The sequence below is a fragment of the Panicum virgatum genome, chromosome 5N (assembly GCF_016808335.1).
Source record: "Panicum virgatum strain AP13 chromosome 5N, P.virgatum_v5, whole genome shotgun sequence".
In the NCBI taxonomy this organism is placed as follows: Eukaryota; Viridiplantae; Streptophyta; class Magnoliopsida; order Poales; family Poaceae; genus Panicum; species Panicum virgatum.
In genome coordinates, this window is record NC_053149.1 from 52,816,748 (window position 1) to 52,834,873 (window position 18,126).

The 18,126-nt window shown below is 46.6% G+C and overlaps 1 protein-coding gene and 1 long non-coding RNA gene across 2 annotated transcripts; one reads left to right on the forward strand and one right to left on the reverse strand.

Moving 5' to 3' along the window:
• The first annotated feature begins 1,749 nt into the window (after nucleotides 1–1,749).
• On the forward strand, nucleotides 1,750–6,731 carry LOC120675315 (zinc finger BED domain-containing protein RICESLEEPER 2-like). The gene is made up of 5 exons (XM_039956497.1): nucleotides 1,750–1,903; nucleotides 2,280–2,454; nucleotides 2,585–4,636; nucleotides 4,734–4,824; nucleotides 6,420–6,731. Exons 2-4 carry the CDS (start codon nucleotides 2,412–2,414, stop codon nucleotides 4,811–4,813), a joined length of 2,175 nt encoding a protein of 724 aa, XP_039812431.1. The 5' UTR covers nucleotides 1,750–1,903; nucleotides 2,280–2,411; the 3' UTR covers nucleotides 4,814–4,824; nucleotides 6,420–6,731.
• Nucleotides 6,732–7,270: 539 nt separating this feature from the next.
• Nucleotides 7,271–10,016, reverse strand: LOC120675446. The gene is made up of 2 exons (XR_005675354.1): nucleotides 9,693–10,016; nucleotides 7,271–7,599 (listed from the first exon to the last, which is right to left on the reverse strand). It is a non-coding gene; the product is annotated as an uncharacterized LOC120675446 (long non-coding RNA).
• Nucleotides 10,017–18,126: the final 8,110 nt, after the last annotated feature.

An 18,126-nucleotide genomic window follows, 5' to 3' on the forward strand; every position in this document is an offset into this window, starting at 1 on the left:
GACCAGCTAACCCCCGAGTACACACCCTCAGGGCTAGGGCGGGTGCCATCCGCCACCCGGCTGTGGTTTGCAGCACCACGACAGCTACGATTACAAAGCAGAGGCCTAAGGCGTTCGTACTACTAGGTACTTCAACAATGAAAAGCATCGCATGTGCAACACGATAACCTCGTATTGTGAGTAAACCTAACATGTCTTAGGAAATGTAAAATGCCGGGATTACATGGTGGTGCTTTACTGAGTGCACCGGGGATATTTTCCGTTCCTAATAGGTTCAGACCCTGCTTCCTTAGCACAGCGGGCCCTCTCTCGCTTCCTCTCCCTATCAGCTTCACGTTCCTCTGCCTTCTGACGTTTCACTTCTGCAATTCTCTTCTGAATCTCTTCCTGTTTTTTCTTGCGCTTCTCCTCCATCTGTTCTTCATGCAGCATTCGTTGCCACCTTTGTGCAGCCCACCTTGCTTGACGCTCCACGTGGTCCTTATCCTGCTAAGATTGCTCGGTGTTTAACCACTGCAAGAAATCACATAGAGGCAGTGGAGTCTTTCCCCCAAATCATGTTAGAAGTCATTACTAGATCTGAAAGTGACAAACTCTGATAGTGTTTTGTAGTACCTTTGCTCGGTCCTTACCGTAATGCTTGGGCGGGTCGTACTCGTAATTCTCGCACATGAAGAATCTCTTGCCAAAGTCGTCCCCAAAACTCTTGATTTCATTAGTTTGCACAATGATCCGCAAAAACACATAGGCACCTGGACTCCTTGGGGACTGTTTCCGTCACCTTACTCCATGGAATGTAGGTGGATCCGGAGGATGCCATGGTGTTTAGCCCTGGCAATCACAAGTGAGCAATCAGATTGCTAATATACTATATCAACGCTAATCATTATCAGTAACTACACCTAAATGTACCACTAATCACTCCTAATAATAATTAAACTAATTGCTAAACTACTGGTTCAACAAAATACTTTTTACAATTTTCTAACATTTTCTAAAAAAAATTAATATTATCTTCCAATTTTTAAGACTTTCTAATACTTCTCTAACAATTTTCTAGTACTTTCTAATACTTAATCTAACACTAAATATACTGTATCAACGCTAATCATTACAAGTAACTGCACCTAAATGTACTAGTAATCACTCCTAACAATAATTAAATTGATTGCTAATCTAATATTTCAACAAAAATAATTACAACATAATCTATTTGTAAAGCGTAGAAGAATTTTGGTTACCTGCAGTCGCCGGCTCGAAAATCCGGCAGGGCTTCGCCGCTCTCTCTCTCCCTTTTTTTTCTTGGTTTCTGGAATTTTAATGATGCAAATAAGGGGTGGGGGGACCAGGCAACCCTTATATATGGGTGGGAGATCCGGTCGCCCTGCAGTCGGGCGGTCTGGGGGGCCGGGCGGCCTGGGAGGCGGCCGCCCCGCTGCCGGGCGACCGGCCCCAGAGACCTCTACGCAATTTTCTCCGCAAAATTTTTTTCACAAAAACCCCTGCCGCCCCGCTGCTGGGCGGCCAGGTCCCGGCCGCCCGGCAGCGGGGCGGTCGGGTATATTCCTGTAAATTTCCAAATCGAAAATATATTTTTGTAAAAACGAAAATAAATAAAAAAATAAAAAAACCGCCTCACCCGCTGCCGCAAGCCGGCACCCAATCACCGTACTGTACGAGGTCGCATGATCGCATCGCAGCCGTCCGTCTGCGCAGGCCCGGACCCGCAACCCGCCGCCGCAGCAAAACCAACGACCCCCGCAAGGCCGCAAGCCCGAATGGGTCGCACCTCGCAAGACTCGCCTCCGGCTCCGATCTGCTAAGGTCTCCGCCGGATCGGGTTGCGGGTCGCATCCCACCGACCCCGATCCACCACCGCTCGCCGCCGACCACCGCCGCCGAGGTTAGTATCCCACTCCCCCCACCCGGTCTCCTCCGTGCCTTCCTCCTGCCTGCCCGTTCCCCCTTATCGGATCCGCTTACGCGGGCCATAAACCCTAGCTAAACGGCGCGGTCTGCGAGCCATTTCACGCCCGATTCCTGGGGTTTGATTGTTCGAGTGCGGGGAGATTGGACCCTCTGGGCTCCGATCTGGCCGGGGAATGCGAGGCCGCTTGCTTGCTGCAGCAGATTGTGTCGTTAGCTCTGAGGGATTGGGAGTCTGCGAGGGGGATGCGTAATGTGGATTTGGTGGTGATGCTCGTGTTTTTTCTCTTCCACTAAACAGCACGGCAGCTTGCATTTTTCCCGAAACTTTAATGGTGTCTCTGGTGTCATAGGCGTTCAGTAGTGCTTGTGCAATGTGCTTGCTCAGCATATCAACAGTCTCTGCACAGACATAGCTGTGTCCATATGCATTCAAGGTAGCTTTGCGGTCTTAGGAGGGAGCTCGGCCAGATTTTGGTCTGGTTATGGGTGAAAGGCTGCCAGTTGCGTTCCAGTGTATGACAAAAGGTATAGTTGATTATGTGCATTCAGTATTTAGTTTTTTTCTAGCCTTTCATTTCTGTTTAAGAGAGAAAATCGAGAGCTTTTTTTTTCCTTTGCTATTGTTATATGATGTGCTTCTCTGGATGTGCTGCAGTGGGTGATCGTATGCGCGGTAAAATGCTGGAGCCAACAGCAATTGAAGTGCCAATTGCCGCCTCAGTCAGCAATGCGCTGGTGCCTGCGCCTGCAGTTCACAATCCACGGACACGAAAACTGCGGTCTGCAGTTTGGCAGGACTTCACGAAAGAGCGCCGTGCCGATGGCAACTGTGTGGCTGTCTGTAAACACTGCAAGAAGCAGCTCACAGCGACGAGCCGGTCAGGCACCACGCACCTGCGCAACCACCTCGCCATCTGCACCACCACATCCACACGACGTGCTGGTAAACGCCGGAAGCTTGTTGTGCGCCGTATTCACCACAGCAAATCCTCCGCTGATGGGCGATCTGGTGAGGGTCATGCCTCGGGCGACGACAATGATAATGAGGGCACACACTTTGATCAAGAACTCAGCCGCAGAGACCTTGTGCACATGATTGTCCAGCATGGTTACCGGTTTTCAATAGTAGATGATGTGGGCTTCCAAAAGTTCGTCAAGAACCTCCAGCCTCAGTTTAGGATGGTGTCATATGACACGGTGAGGTCTGATACCATGGAAATATATGAAGGTGAGAAACGTAAGCTACAGGATGTGCTCTTTAAGATTCCCTGCCGGGTTAGCATCTCAGTTGATATGTGGCAGTCAAATACACAGATGGAATACATGTGCTTGACCTGTCACTACATTGACCATGCCAATGATGAGTGGAAAGTTAGGAAAAAAATTCTCAACTTTGTGCATATGGAAGCATCTTTTACAGTTGATCAGATTGCTAATCTCGTTGGGGAGAAGTTGCATAGTTGGGGTATTGATAGAAAACTAGGTGCTGTTGTACTGGACAACTGCAGTGGTGGTGAAATTGTTGCCAGGGAGCTTCTCAGAATTTTGCAGCCCAGGAGACTTCTGTTAAATGGGGATTTGTTCCAAGTACGCTCTTGTGCACACATTCTAAATCTCACTGTTCAAGAAAGCTGGGAACAGGCATCAGATATAACTGATAGAGTCCGCAAGATGATTACCTATGTCAAGATTGAAAGGTTCCAGAAGTTTCAGGATATTTCAAAGCTACTGCATGTGGATCAAAAGCTCTTAGTTGTTGATTCTCCTGATAACTGGCCGTCCATTTACTTAATGTTTGAGTCTGCATGCTACTATCATGATGTTCTTGTGCGCCTCGCAGAACAGGAAGGTCACTATGATGTTTTTCTGGCTGCTGCTGACTGGGCTGATGTGAAAGCCCTCACTGAAATACTAGATGTAATCTATCATGCTATGGAGAAGTTTCCTTTGGAAAACCCAACTGCAAACCTCTATTTTAATGAGATGTGTGAGATCCATGTGCTTTTGAGAACCTGGCGCAATAGTCCATCTCCTGTTGTTGCCAAAGTTGCTGCTCAAATGCTTTCTAAATTCGAGGGCTACTGGGATCTCACTAGGCCTGTAATGGCATTTGCATCTATTCTTGATCCTCGTTACAAGATGAAGTCCCTCGAATACTTCTTTCGCCTCATTTATGCTGATGAGCAATTTGCAGCGAAGACAATGATAGATGTCATCCAGAATACCTTTCACAATCTGTATAATGATTACAAGCACCAGTCACCAGATTCATGGAAGAATCCATCTGTTTTCTGTTACTCTAGAAATAGTACCTCATGCATGGACTCTATGTACAGCAATGGCGATGATTCTAAGACCTTCTCTCGTATCACGCTATCTGATGCTCGACGAGGACTTGATCAGTATATACAAGAGACATCATCGGGCCAATCCTTGAAGTCTGACTTGGAGATGTATCTCGAGGAAGCAGTTTATCGTCAAAAAGAAGGAAACCAGGATAATTTTGACATCCTTGGATGGTGGAAGTCCTTCGCAGCCAAGTATCCTGTACTGTCACAAATGGCTCGTGATATTTTAGCTATCCCTGTATCTATTATCCCTTTGGGCAGTGAAGACCGTACACTTAATGAGTATCTCAGTACTATGGACCCTTCAACAGTTCAGGGATTGGTGTGTGCGCAAGATTGGTTGCGGGAAGACCCAGAAGGTATCAGTGAGTTTTACCAGATACTATCTCCAACTGTTGTAAAGATTGGTGTTTACTGTTTAGTTAACAATGTTTGATTTCCCATGTGCTTCTGCAGTTGCTGTTTCAGGTGGTCAAGCAAATGATGGAGCACCGCTTGGTGACGAACTGATTCTGGTGCCGAGCCAAAATAGGTGAATACATTGGAGGTACTGTTCTGCTTTCAGTTATTTCGATTACTATGATTTTATCCTATCCTTTGTTGAACAGTTGAAGATGTGCATGCACAAGATATCCTGCTGTGAGATAAGTTGACATAAGAGGTCTTTTAGAAAAGTTCACAGAAGCTGGTTGTGTATACTTTCTTGGCATTTGTTTGTCTTCATGGTAAAAACTCAAGAGCACTGAAGCACAAATCTTGTAGGTATTGTTAAGGTGTTCAATAATATAGTGGTTCTAGAATTTGCAGTGTTTTTTAGTGGTAATTAGCATATGCCCTCAAAAGATGAGAATAGGTACCAACAACCTGGAATAGTAATATAGTATGCATTGGCAGTCCAAGATACACTGTCAAGTTCTACTGGTAAAGTTTTGTATGAATAAAGTTGTATGCTTATAACAGGAGTGGTCATGATAGAACTGCTTGTGGGTATGTTATCATATTGTGCATAAGCTCATGTGTCATGTTTGTACTGCATGGTCACTTTTGATGAAGGTGGCCTGCAAAACTATTTTATTAGCTGCTGGAAACTGGGAGCACCATTGCAGAAACTTGGACATCCAGACCATAGTTATTAGAGTGCTCTAGTTGTTAAAATTCTTGAAGCCAACTAATTTGCTAGTATGTCTTTAATTTTAAAGGTAGTCCTTACTTTCTGTATTGTTTTAATGCAACTTTATCTATCCTCCTTGACTGTGGCACTGTGCACGTGTTCAGCATAAATTTGAAGAAATCAGGTTGAACAATCAATTATATTTTTTAGTTCAAGGATAATTATTGTGGTGCCGTGTTAATTAGAATTGTATTATTTTGTACTGTTGGATCTGCTGTGTTCTCAGGAGTGGGACTTTGATTGATGCAATGATATGTTAGGCCTCTGGTTACTTCCTACTCCCTCCGTTCCAAATTGTAGGTCGTTTTGGCAAATCTAGATACATAATTTTGTCATGTATCTAGACATAGTGTTTATCTAGATGCATAGCAAAAATTATGCATCTAGATTTGGCAAAAGACCTATAATTTGGAACGGAGGGAGTACTAGGCATTTTAACTAGTTTTTTTGTAGGCCTATTTGTTATCGGTTTCATTGTAGGTTGTTTAACAATGAAAATGTACAGATGCACACCTTACAACACACATGCACACTATGCATATTTTTATCAACCATAGTGTAGGACTATTTGACGCCGTGATATTAGTGAGCTTTATAAATACTCCCTCCATTCTAAGTTTGTCCTAAGTCAAACTAGCCCAAGTTTGACCAAATTGGTAATGGAGTATTTACATATACCACATTAAAGAAGTAAGCTATGAGTATATATCATGATTGGTCTAATGATGCTCATTTGAAATCGTAAATATTATTGTGCTTTTCTGTAAACTTGGTCGAACTTATAAAATTTGACTTGAGATGAACTCAGATCTGACGGAGGGACTATGTATTTTAGCTTATCAGTGCAGTGTCCCGTACTCTGTGTCTGGAGCCTTTACATTACCTGAACTGTCCAATGCTTTTCTTGCTCTTTTTTTTTTGTATACTTTGCATCATGAGTTCATCATCCTAACCAACTGAACATTGTCCAGAGTGGACTATTCTGAAAGAAGGCTTTTGAGAAGACTGAAGGCGGGACGGGGACTAAATAATCTATTGTCCAAGATCCAGCAATACTCTCCTGTAAATGCATCGTTCTAGTTAGATGTTGATCTGTAAAATGAACTCCTAGAGTCACCCTCCAAGGAGGCTAACATTATCCAGTCACCTAGTGCCATTGAAAACAGCCTACTATGTATTCATTATGACTTGATGTGTATTGTGCTGCTCAGGTAACCTAAACTATCTGTGTCAGGTTCCGCTAGGCCATTGCAAGTAGTCAAAGTACTCTCCTTGATGGGACATACATGCCCTTCTGCTGTCCGAATCTATGAGAAACTCGAGGCGGGCTTGCGTTTGACTGTATTTCGCATGATCACCACATCATCCAAGTAAAATGGAGGCGAAGCTGGCCGTACGAACTACGAATGGTTCTCAGATTGTAGCGATTCAGAAAAAAATCAAAAGTTTTTCACCACACACATTCGGCTGGTGATTTCAAATTCCATAAAAAACACTTTGGCTAGAAAGATTCATACGATTTGAGCGAAATCTCAAATCTCCCCCCTTTTGCACCAGGTTGAGGTTTGAAACGACCGAATCTCAGCTCACAGTACAACACAACCTCTATTCTTGTGGCACGCGCTGGCGCATGTAGTTCCAAGCCGTGCTTACGGCATACTCGTACGCGCGTGCTTCCCCACGGAGGCCGGGGCAGACGGGTCGTGCCGGCTGCTGACGCGCACAGTATTCGCCCGTGCCCACAGCAAGCCATGCGGTCATCGCCTCACCGGTCAGGCTTGCTGCCGCTGGAGCCAGTGATGGGGTGAGCCAAGAATAATACTAGAAGATCAAAAGAACAAACGCGTTCTGATTCTGAATGGTGCCCATCCTGCAGACACTTTGGAGTTCCAGCAGAACTGACGGTTCGCCACAGAAAGAATTTTGCCTAAGCTTACAACTAACTACTAATAAAAATAACCGCTGCCTGAAAAAAACTGGAAAAGAATTATCGGGTATATTATCGATGTTACTCGCAAAAAAAAATTACTATGTATACGCTCCCGGACCAATACGCTTCATTCCCAACTTCTTCCACCCGGCTCGGCGAGAAGGCGTCACCATTGGCGATCACCAGGCTGCTCTCAACAGACCGTCATGGACTTTCGGGGCCTGCAAGAGGGCCAACAGCAGCGTCAAGCAAATACGAATAGAGTATACCACAAACTTTTACACAGTCCAATACTTCATTGTAGCAGAAAATTGCTCAATCAGTAAAATGATACAATCTTTTTGGACGCATCAGAAAAAAAAAGTTACATATTTGCATTTCTTTGAAGAGCAGGGAGGGGCTTGAGGGTGGCAGCGGAGGGTGGGGTGTGGCTGCGTGGATGATGAGTGGGGGGGGGGATAAGAGAGGAAAGGAGTTGATCACAAGTTCACAACCATTGATTTCAGATCCAATGGACTGATTCAGTGTAAGGGGGAGAAAAAAAAATACCCATGCGTGATATAGGTAGCCCCTCTTTCAAACTTAGCAAGCCACAAAGTCACGCCAAGGGTTAACAAAACGGCTCCACTCCATCTGAACAAATGATCTAAAATATAGAAAAATCATTCTCGTGTCAAGGTAAAAATTGACCATTAATATTCAGAACTACGTACTGATATTCTCAATATCGTACCAGTAACAGAGTTTTCATCTAGCCAATATATATATTACTTTGACAATCAATTTTTTATGAAGTTTGGCAGCACGGATGGTAACAGAACAGAACACTGAGAGTGCAGATAGCAGTGCTACCACAATTTCCTTTTGTTAACATCTTAAAGTCACCAGATAAGGCAAGGCTTTTCAAAATTGTTTGCTAGGACGCTCAATAAAAGCTTGAAACAAAGAGCAAACATTGATTGCCCTTAAGGAAGTTGGTGGCCCATGGCCTAACAGGGAGCCCCATAAATAGGGCGTGCAGATCATGTAGTACATGGAAAAGGTAAAGACAATTGGTTCAAATAAGGACGTACTGGGTCCACAAGAAATCTATCAAATCTGACTATCTGGTGTTCAATTCAATGCTGTAGTACATAAAATTGAAAGTAAAATGACATAAGCAATTAAATACGCGGCTTAGTTATGGTCCATCTGAAAATTTTGTTGCACTTTAAGCTATCTGACTCCGTAGTGAGAAGCCAAGCTCTGGGTTGTAAACATCAGAAAACAAACTACATATATTTCTATTTAGTTTGGTGAAGAGATAGTATAAGCATTGCCTTTATTATTATTATTATTATTTAGTTTATTTACTGGGTTGTAAACGTCAGGATCCAAAAATTGTAGACACCAACTATTAGCTTGTTATTTTAGTATGAAAACAAAAAGTAAAGTTTGCAGTCTAGAAAGAACAAGGTTAAATGATCATTGACAAAAAGGCAATGGGGGAACAGTGGCATTATAATCCTGCTCACACCATAAGGCAATGCACATCACAAACTCACGCCCATTTCATCCCACAAATGCTTGACTTGGCGATTTTTTTTTTGAAAGGATTAGAACAAAACTTGAGCAGAAATCAGTCCTGACACGTGCAAAACCGTGTAAGCTTCTAGGAGAAACATATACCACAAACCAGGCCGAACACTCATGTGAAAACCAGAATCTACGACCTAAAGGCTCTTAGTCTATATGAAGCCCATGCGGAATAATGATAGAAGGGCTTCCCAGTGGCTGCGCAAAGGCAGCTAACAATCCAGTGCAAAACTACCCATTCACCAATAAAATCAATGAAGCACCTCACCTGAGCGTCACAACCAAAAATGGGACCACAAGTCTGCATCAGATGTAGTTGGATACTGGTAAAGAGATTGATCAATCCAACAGTGAACTCAAAATATGCAACTAATACTTGAGCTCTTGAAGTAGCTCATGGTGTGATCCTCCCTAAAACTAGGTGTCCTTAGCTATTCATCTGGCAACCCGGATCCATGAATGCCCCAGGTCATGCCACTGCGGAAGAAAATTCAGCTACCACTCCACTTGACTACTCCTGTCTATGTGGGACGGAGCATGGAGCATACCCATGCCTACGTTTGTTGTAAAGAAACAGCGTTCATCTATGTGTTTCCAAGAAGCCCCTGAAACGCAGCCCTACTTGTTGAACTTTGCTATGAACAGCCCAACAAGCTCAAGAACAGCAAGACAGCATGATGGAAATGCAGTGGCACGGAGACTCGGGAAGCCAATCTAGGTACTAGGTAGCGGGGCTCACCTCCTCCGCGTCGACCCCGTGGTCTCGAGGCGGCCCTGGCCGCGGCCTCAGGGGAGCTCCGCGGGCCCCATCGGCGGCCATGTCGTTGGTCCTCGACGGCCTTTCACCGGCTCGGGTGAGCACGGCAGCTGCTGGGGGCGGTGGGGAAGCGAGGAACAAAGGGAGCATGCGAGGCGGGCAGGGGGGAGGCCCGTGTGTCTCCCGGACAAGGGAAGCAACTGAGGAGGTGGGAGGCCGCAGCCTACTAGCCTGTGCTGTGTAGGGGGCTTGGAGGGAGGGAGAGGGAGTGAGGAGAGAAGGGGCAAAAGGAAAGGAGGGAGCAAATGAGCCATGGCTGTCAGCTATCCCCGCTGCTTTTTCTCGAACCTGCGCGGCTGCACAGTGTGCTTGCTGCGCGCGCCGCAGCGGCGCGCGCCCACACGCCGACACGCGACACGACCATCTCTCTCTCTCTCCGTGACTCTCCCGGCCCACACCGCCGTAGCGTAGCAATAGCATCAGCGTGCGCACGCCGGCATGCGTGTTGCAAGTTGCAACCCTCTGCCGATGGTGCTTTTACCGAAACCAAACGGAAACGGTCAATGAAAATGGGGAGCCAGCGCGTCCTCACTGGACTCGCCGTCGAGCCGTGGCTCTTCGCCTCTTCCCATTTCACAGGGTCAGCTCGATCCGGCCTCCGAGAAAGCGAAGGCACCCCTTGCCATTGCCAATGTCCGCGCGCGTCCGCTGGGGCGTGGGTCCTTGCTTTGAGCCGAGGCCAGCATGAGCCGGACAAGAGCAGGGAGGCGCTCGGGCTCGGCGCTCGGCGCTCGGCGCTCGGTCTCGGCATCGCCGCGTGCGCGCGCGGTGTGCACGTCGCCTTTAAGGCGGCAACGGGGGCCCAGTAGCGGCTACAGGGACTAGGGGAGCGAGCGAGTCTTTTCTTGCTACGCGCTGCTGGCTGGCTCTGGCTGCAGGGTGCAGCCGCGCCCGCGCGCCTCTCTCTTCTGTCTTGTCTGGACTGTGGACTCCGCCGGGGGAGCCCCCTGCCTTTCTTGCTTTTATCGTCTGTCTAAGGAAACGGGAAAGGCCTTCTGCCTCTCCTCTGTCCTGAGCGAAGAGAGGGCCGGGCCCGAATCCCAAGAGATTGGCAAAGATTTCGGGGGTGTCTTTCATTTTATTTTAAACCCTCTAGGGTTTAGGCCCCTGATAGTATGGTACTCCCTCTGTTTTAATTTTGGAGAGTTAAACTATCTCAAAGTTTGATCAAAATTATAAAAAGAAACATAAAAAAAATTATATCAAATAGATATACTATGAAAATATAGCTAACAAAGAATCTAATAGTATTTAATTGGTATCATAAATATTATTATTTTGTTATATAATTTTGGTCAAACTTAAACAATTTTGACTCTCCAAAATTTTTGAAATAACTTATAATTTAGAACGGAGGAAGTACTAGCATAGCATGGTATAGGCCGTGCCGCCGCACCGCCGCGGAAATGGAATCGCAGCCGCAAATCCGCCGAAACCCAGGCCGCTGTGCACGCCGGCGCCGCCTCGCCTAGCTGGCGGCCGCGCGCACGGCCTGTCCTGCGTCGATCCGCGTGCTGCGTGTTCGCGCCACGCCGCCGGGGGCCGGCCATGTCGTCCGGCTGCTCGCCCGATCCCCTACCGACCTACTACTCCGGCACCGGCTACCAGGGTTTTTTTTCCAAATCGGACACCCCAAACTGGAGCACTCCGGTTCCAGTAAACCGGACCGGTTTGACCGGTTACCGGTAGAAACCAGTCAAATTCAAATTTGAATTCAAAAAACTCAGTTCAACCGGTTCGTACCGGTATACCGACCGGTTAGACCGGTTTACCGGCCGGTTTGACCGGTTTGAATTCAAATCCAAATTTAAAATCACATGTGTAACCGGTTTGGACCGGTATACCGGCCGGTTTGACCGGTTTATCAAGTGGGCCTTAATGGCCCGTCTCATTTTTTTTCTTTTCTTTTTTGTTTTAACTTTAAATGCCCGAAAAGTATGTTAAACGAACGAATTTTTGAGAAAATTTGACACCATTAGATTCGTCGCACCTTGAAGTATTTTTAGGAATTTTTTGAGAATTTTTTTTTAAATTCAAATTTAAATTTTGAATTTGGACCAGTTTAGTACCGATCCAAACCAGAACCGGACCGGTCAAACCGGACCGGTTCCCACCAGCAAGGGAACCCTGCCGGCTACGGCGGCTAGGCTACCAACGCGCGCGCCGCCTCTCGCCGTACCGCACCGTAGCGGTGGCACCGCCACCGAAAGATGGCCGTGCCTTTTTGCATTTTGGGTGCTGGGGCACCGATGCTATCACGGTGTCACTTTGCCTGTTGGTTGAACGCGTACATGCACACCACAGCTCCATGGTTGGCGTATCTGGCCGCCCGGATAAGTACTTACGCCAGTGCCCAGACCGCCAGACGCAGCCGCAGATTACAAATGGCCAAACAACTACCAACTGTAGCACATGCACAAGTCGTCGGTGCTTGCTTTGTTGGATCGACACGAGTAGTACCATGAGAAAACTCCTTGTTTCATATCGAGAAAGTCACTAATTCCTTCCATAATCTTCCAAAATTTAAAATTTTCTATTTGACACGAGTTCTAAATTACATGATGATATAATTAATTGGATGATAAGCAGGATCGTTCTTTTTTTTTGTGAACATAGGATCCTTCTTGATCATCCTGACAAGTTGAAATATGTCTATTGAAATAGAATGGAGAGAGTTATAACAAGTTAGTTTTTAAAAAAAGAGTAATAACAACCTAACAGAGTTTTTTATTTTTATATTATTTATTTTTTGATTTTTCAAAAATATATACCGCAAATTTTTTTTTGCAGATATGGCCTCCTGTCGCCAGTTCAACTGGCGGTAAGGGCATACCGCCGGATGAACCGGCAATAGTGGTACTGTAGCGATGTTATCGCCGATTCATCCGGCGGAATTTTTTTTGACCTGGGCAGCTCACTTTCAAAATATCATAACTAATTTATATGAACTCGGATGGAGATAAACTTTATATGAAAATTGTAGGCCTCGACGAGATCTACAACTTTGTAGTTCAAACTTTTTTCATTTGGAGCCATCTTGATGTTCAAATAATTGATAAATTCTCCAGATCTAAAATTTAATTTTGGATCTGAAGCTTGTGACAATTATTTGAGCACCAAGATATCTTTGAATGAAATAATTTTAAACTACAAAGTTGTAGATCTTATTGAGTTCTATAATTTTTATATAAAGCTTATCTCCATACGAGTTCATATAAATTAATTATGATTTTTTGAAGGTGTACTGTCCAGTGTTCAGACCAAAATTTAAATTTTAGATTTGAAATTTGTGTCGATTATTTGAGCACCAAAATGGCTCCAAATGAAAAAAAAAATTGAACTATAAAATTGTAGACCTCGTCGAGATCTATAATTTTCATATAACGTTTATCTCCATCCGAGTTCATATAAATTAGTTATAATTTTTTAAAGTGAGCTGTCCAGGTCAAAAGACATTTCGCCGGATGAACCGGCGATAATATCGCTACAGTACCCTTAATCACCGGTTCATTCGGCGGTATGCCCTCACCGCCAGTTGAACTGGCGACAGGAGGCCAGATCTGCAAAAAAAAATTGCGGTATATATTTTTAAAAAATCGAAAAATAAATAATATAAAAAAACTCAAGATGGTTAGGCCCAATAGTTCTATATCCTGCCCTTGGGCCGATTCGGTGCAAATTATGCTGAGGACAGATAGAGGCCCAAGTTCCCAACAGCGTAAGCAGAAACGCTTGCGTCCGGCCCACTTGTTTAAGCAGAAACGCTGGATTTTTAGTGGGAGTGGACCCGTTGGAGCATCAACCCAGTGTTCATTGTACCCAAAAAAAACCCCGGTGTTCATTGTACCCTCAAAAAACGCGGTGTTCATTGTTCAATAGTCCAAAATGTGTATGCATGGAGAAAGTAGTTAATTGATACATAATCTCAAAAAAAAACTTGATATATCAAAATTATCTAGATTTTGTAGAACTATACAAGTGTTAAATATAAGAATACTGGACGTTGGGAGAAAACTAAGAGCAATTCTTCTGTTTCACTGCTAGTAAAATCTAATCGCCTTTTATATGGATGTTCCTTTTCTTCCCTCTTAATAAAAAACATGCTCAGGCATGGTCGCAAAAATATGGATGTTCCTTTTCAAATTATTAGACCCCACTAGGATCATGAGACTTTTATAGTATTCCTATGGAAATTATTGTGCTTTCATTCGAAATTCATGTGCTTCAAACAAGGAATGATGTTGTAAACTTCCTGCAAAATTATTTGTTCCAAACAAGCACCCAGAAAATAAAATTCCAAGGATCCAGCTAGACATGACATCAGCATATACGTCTTTTTTATACTCCAATATTTCTTTTCCTATTCCTCTCGGTCCATAAGGGATCAGAATTTAAGCTTTGTAAAGAACAACTGAACCAGTGGCAAGTATGTAAGTGGGCATTATTATCTATCTAATTATCATGTAAACCAATAACCCTTCTAGTAGAGTTCAGAAAAATAATAAACCTTTGGAAAAGAATAAAGACGCTTACAAGCTGACTCTCTTTATATGTGTGTGTATGGTATTTGGTGGGGAGCCTTGTTTAAGGGCAACAAATCATCAGACAATCCGGAAGGAATCATCTAGGTCCAAGCGTCCACAACCATATTCTCAAGAAATATACTTTATGCCATAGTGAATGGATGACCTTCTCCAACCACTGATCCGTATTCCTTGTATATCTTCCTAGACTCGGAAAAAAAAAACATGATATAAAGACTAGACACTGGCCACACTACAATGCTAGCTTTTTAAACTTTCAAAAGGCATGCGGAGCTTGTCTGAAGGCTGAAGCCATTTGCTGAACCTGAACGGCGTAGCCTCCTCATCCGTCAGTGTGCCTCAACGAAGTCGCGCAGCCTAGCTAGCTACAAGCAGCATGTAGTGGGCCACGGATGAGCCTCTGGCTGCAGGCTTTGGACGACAATGCCTTGTTGACTCAGGCGGCAATACCTGCCGCAGCTCCAACCAGAAGCGGCCGGCTGCTGAACTGCCGGATCCTCAAGGGTTCAGCGGCCGAGCTGCCTTATCCGGTTGCCCCCGGCAGGTAATGCCTCCCCTGCCAGTTGCGTTTAATTATAGAGCGCTATTGGAGCGTGATCTGTGATGGTGTTAGGCCACGAGATATTTCAATAGCAACCAGGACAGCACAGTACCACGGAAAGCCACAGCGATCAGCTTCGTCTCCCCCCCAAGCTGTCAATTCCTCCGGCGAGGTCAGAGAAAAGTAGCTTGCCGCCGTCGCCCATCGCCGACCGATACATGTCGATGTCCATTGAGGGGATTGACCCGGGTTAATGCGGTTATCTTCTTTCCCTTTGTTCCTTTTAACATCATTATTTTAGTCCTCTCAAGGTTGACTCGCGCGACATTAAGTTAAAGCGCAGCCAATCGGCGGTGTCAACGCCTGGTTGACGCTTCAAGAAGTTCAAGGCCATTTTGGAGTCCTTCAGGAATCTGGAATTTTTAATCGGCAACTGAAGAGCCGAAGAGGATATGCCGCTTCCTTTTTTTTTTCCTTTGACATGCCTCGGAGTGAAAGTGTTCGAGATGCCTTTTGGCAGGAGCTAAAGAATCAAAACTCGTTGGCTGACCTGACAAAGGCTTTGTTTGGTTACAAGGCGGAATGCACGCTTCTCAAAAAAAATCTTGTATGCATAAAGTGCTAAATGAAGTCTATTTGCAACTCTGCTTTTAAGTCGACGTCTAGGCGACAATGCGGTTCTCCATCACCTTGCTTATGGCTCGTCTTAGCCCGCCTAGGCGTCGCCTAGGCGACTGAGCGGCTCCCCATCGCCTCGCCTCGCCTTACCGCTTTAAAAACCTTGATTTGCAAAACCTTGCCAGGGATGAGTATAACTTTTTTTTTTGCGACGAATCTAATAACGGTAATTAATTGATGATTGGCTATAGTAATGCTACAGCAACCATTCTCTAATCACGCGGTCAAAGACCTAATTAGAATCTTCAGGGTTCCTAGCGCAAGAGTTCTGGAGTTGGTTTTGTAAACTGGCCTTATTTGACACCGTAATTAGCGGTCAAAATTTCCTAGCATTTCTTAGCATGGAAACCAAACAAAACCAAAACCAAAACCGAACTGAAAACTGGCTCAGATTCAGACGAGGAAAAAAAAGCCCCATTTCCAGCTGGACTTAGCTATCGCTCCACAGCTCGACTCAATGCAAGGTGATAAGCATCGAGATGAAAGTACAGAGGGAACTGCACATCCCGTCCTGTGTGTTACCGAAGTTAATTTACTGTTGCGTCTTTACAGCTGCAGAGAGCCCACTTCGACCTGATTATAGATGGTGGGTGCGACGTCATTCCACGCATATGGACGGAACGAACGCTTTCCAGGCATGGCACTTCCGCACTTGACTCAATCCTTGGTCCTCAACATGACACGGTTCGGAGCATCTGGTGCGTCCGTCCATCACTGTCCGTGATCAAATCAAATCATGCCGACCTGGTTGATCATTTCTCAGGACATGCCCGACCTGGATTGATCTCTCTCCTTCTCTCGTGCACTGTTCGCCAACCACCTCTCGTCCACGTTCAGTTGCTCGTTGACATTGCTCGTTAGTCAACCATCCCAAAAAAAAAAGAAACATCATTGCTCCTTTCTTTCTTATACCAGTACACCACAGATACGACCAAGTATGTGGGAGAGATGTCAAAACGGTTGACCTGCTCCAATCGTTGGAGCAGGTCTCAACCAAAAGAGCGACGAGCCCGTTCTCACATTCCCCGCTCACTTCCAAGTTCCAACTCGTGGAATCATCGGCAGCCTTGAGATCCGGATGAACGGGGTTAGTTTACTCGTGGGACGAGACGGTGTAATCATAGTAGTAGGATGGTGAGGCGTAAACTAGCACCCCGTACCGAACAAGTGGACTCGCCCAGTGCTTGCTTGCTTGCACACCGCGGCATGTGTTGACCCGCGTGCGCCGTCGAGTTCGGCGCAGCGACGCGAGACCTGTCGGATCTCAAGGACGGGTCCGGTTGTGTTCGGTTCGTGCGCACACGGTCCGAATGCGCTGCGCGGCCGGGAAACTGCCGCTAGTGGTAGTGGAGGCAGAGTGTGGATGCCTCGCGCGGACCGGAGAACACTTGCACGGGCACGGGCAGGCAGGTCGTTACCAGCTGAGAATCTACCGCGCACTGCTCTCTTGCAGGAGCCGGTCGCTTCAGAGTTCAACCAACAGAGCTGATCCCCTGGTACCTCCCTTGACCCGGATTTGATCCGTCCAGAGTCTTTCAAAAAATCGTTTCGTCAGCATGCTGGTGTGTTTCACCAAAACGAAAGGGAGAAGAAAGAGTGGGTGTGGGTATAACCGTCGAACGGTAGCGGCAGCGCGAGTCAAGCGCCTACTACCTACCTGCCTCGCCCGCCCGGCTCGATCGCCGCCGGGTGTGGGTTTGGTGGAGCGAACGCTGCTGACCTTAGCGTGCGTGACCCCTAGGCTCTCCTTCGCCATGACTCTTGCTGTGCAGATCTCGGTAGCGTGCCACCGGCGTCAACGCAGCGAGCGACCGTGCCCCACGCCGCCCCGCGGAAAAGCGTCGAGCGCCCAGCGCGCCGTTCCAGGCGCGCGCTGACCCCGGCGGCCACCGGCACGTTTCGTACCCGCACGCCGAGGCCGGTCAGGCCTCGGTGTCAACCGAGCAGGAGCAGGTCCCGATCGCCAGCGGCCGTACGGGCGGGGGGCTACGCCTACGGCCGCTGGACCTCGCTTTCGCGGGCGCCCCAGACTGTGAGACGGAGAAGCGGCCACGACGCGAGCCCCCGCTGCCGTCGGGTCGGGCGGGGCACACCCCGGGCGGCGGCCGGTGCACGTCCAGTCTTGACCGGCGACCCCGTACGCCGGCGATTAAATTGGCGGGAGCGAGCGGCTGCTGACCCCAAGGGCTCGTAAAGTTTAGGCGACCCCGATCGGTGCCGCCTCCTCTGATTAATACCGCTGCTGGTCGCGAGTCGCGACCGACCGGGGAACTAACGCGCGCGTGCTTGAGACTATCTTGGTCCCAGAAAGAAAAAAAGAACAGGCTACCATTCCTCGCACACCGTCGTGTCGCGCGAGGAGCACGAGGGGGAGGCGCTCTTCGGTTACAAGATTAGACTTTCTATAATAATACTTTTTCTTGACGCAATTAGGTTTTCTAATCATCGGCCACCGGCGCATGATACTACCACGAGATTCTCCTGATCAGGCCTATGAATCACGGGGCTGTCGTGGCTCTAGGAGGAGGGCCACAGTCGGGTGGCGTAGTGCACCCGTCTAATCTCTGAAGGTGGTTACTCGGGGAAGTGCAAG

Bases quoted from the DNA above. Each gene is read 5' to 3' on its own strand.
- LOC120675315 (XM_039956497.1), top strand. From the start codon at position 2,412: ATGGGTGAAAGGCTGCCAGTTGCGTTCCAGTGTATGACAAAAG. The intron at 2,455-2,584 runs GTATAGTTGATT...GATGTGCTGCAG, and splicing joins GTTCCAGTGTATGACAAAAG to TGGGTGATCGTATGCGCGGT. The intron at 4,637-4,733 runs GTATCAGTGAGT...GTGCTTCTGCAG, and splicing joins GTTGCGGGAAGACCCAGAAG to TTGCTGTTTCAGGTGGTCAA.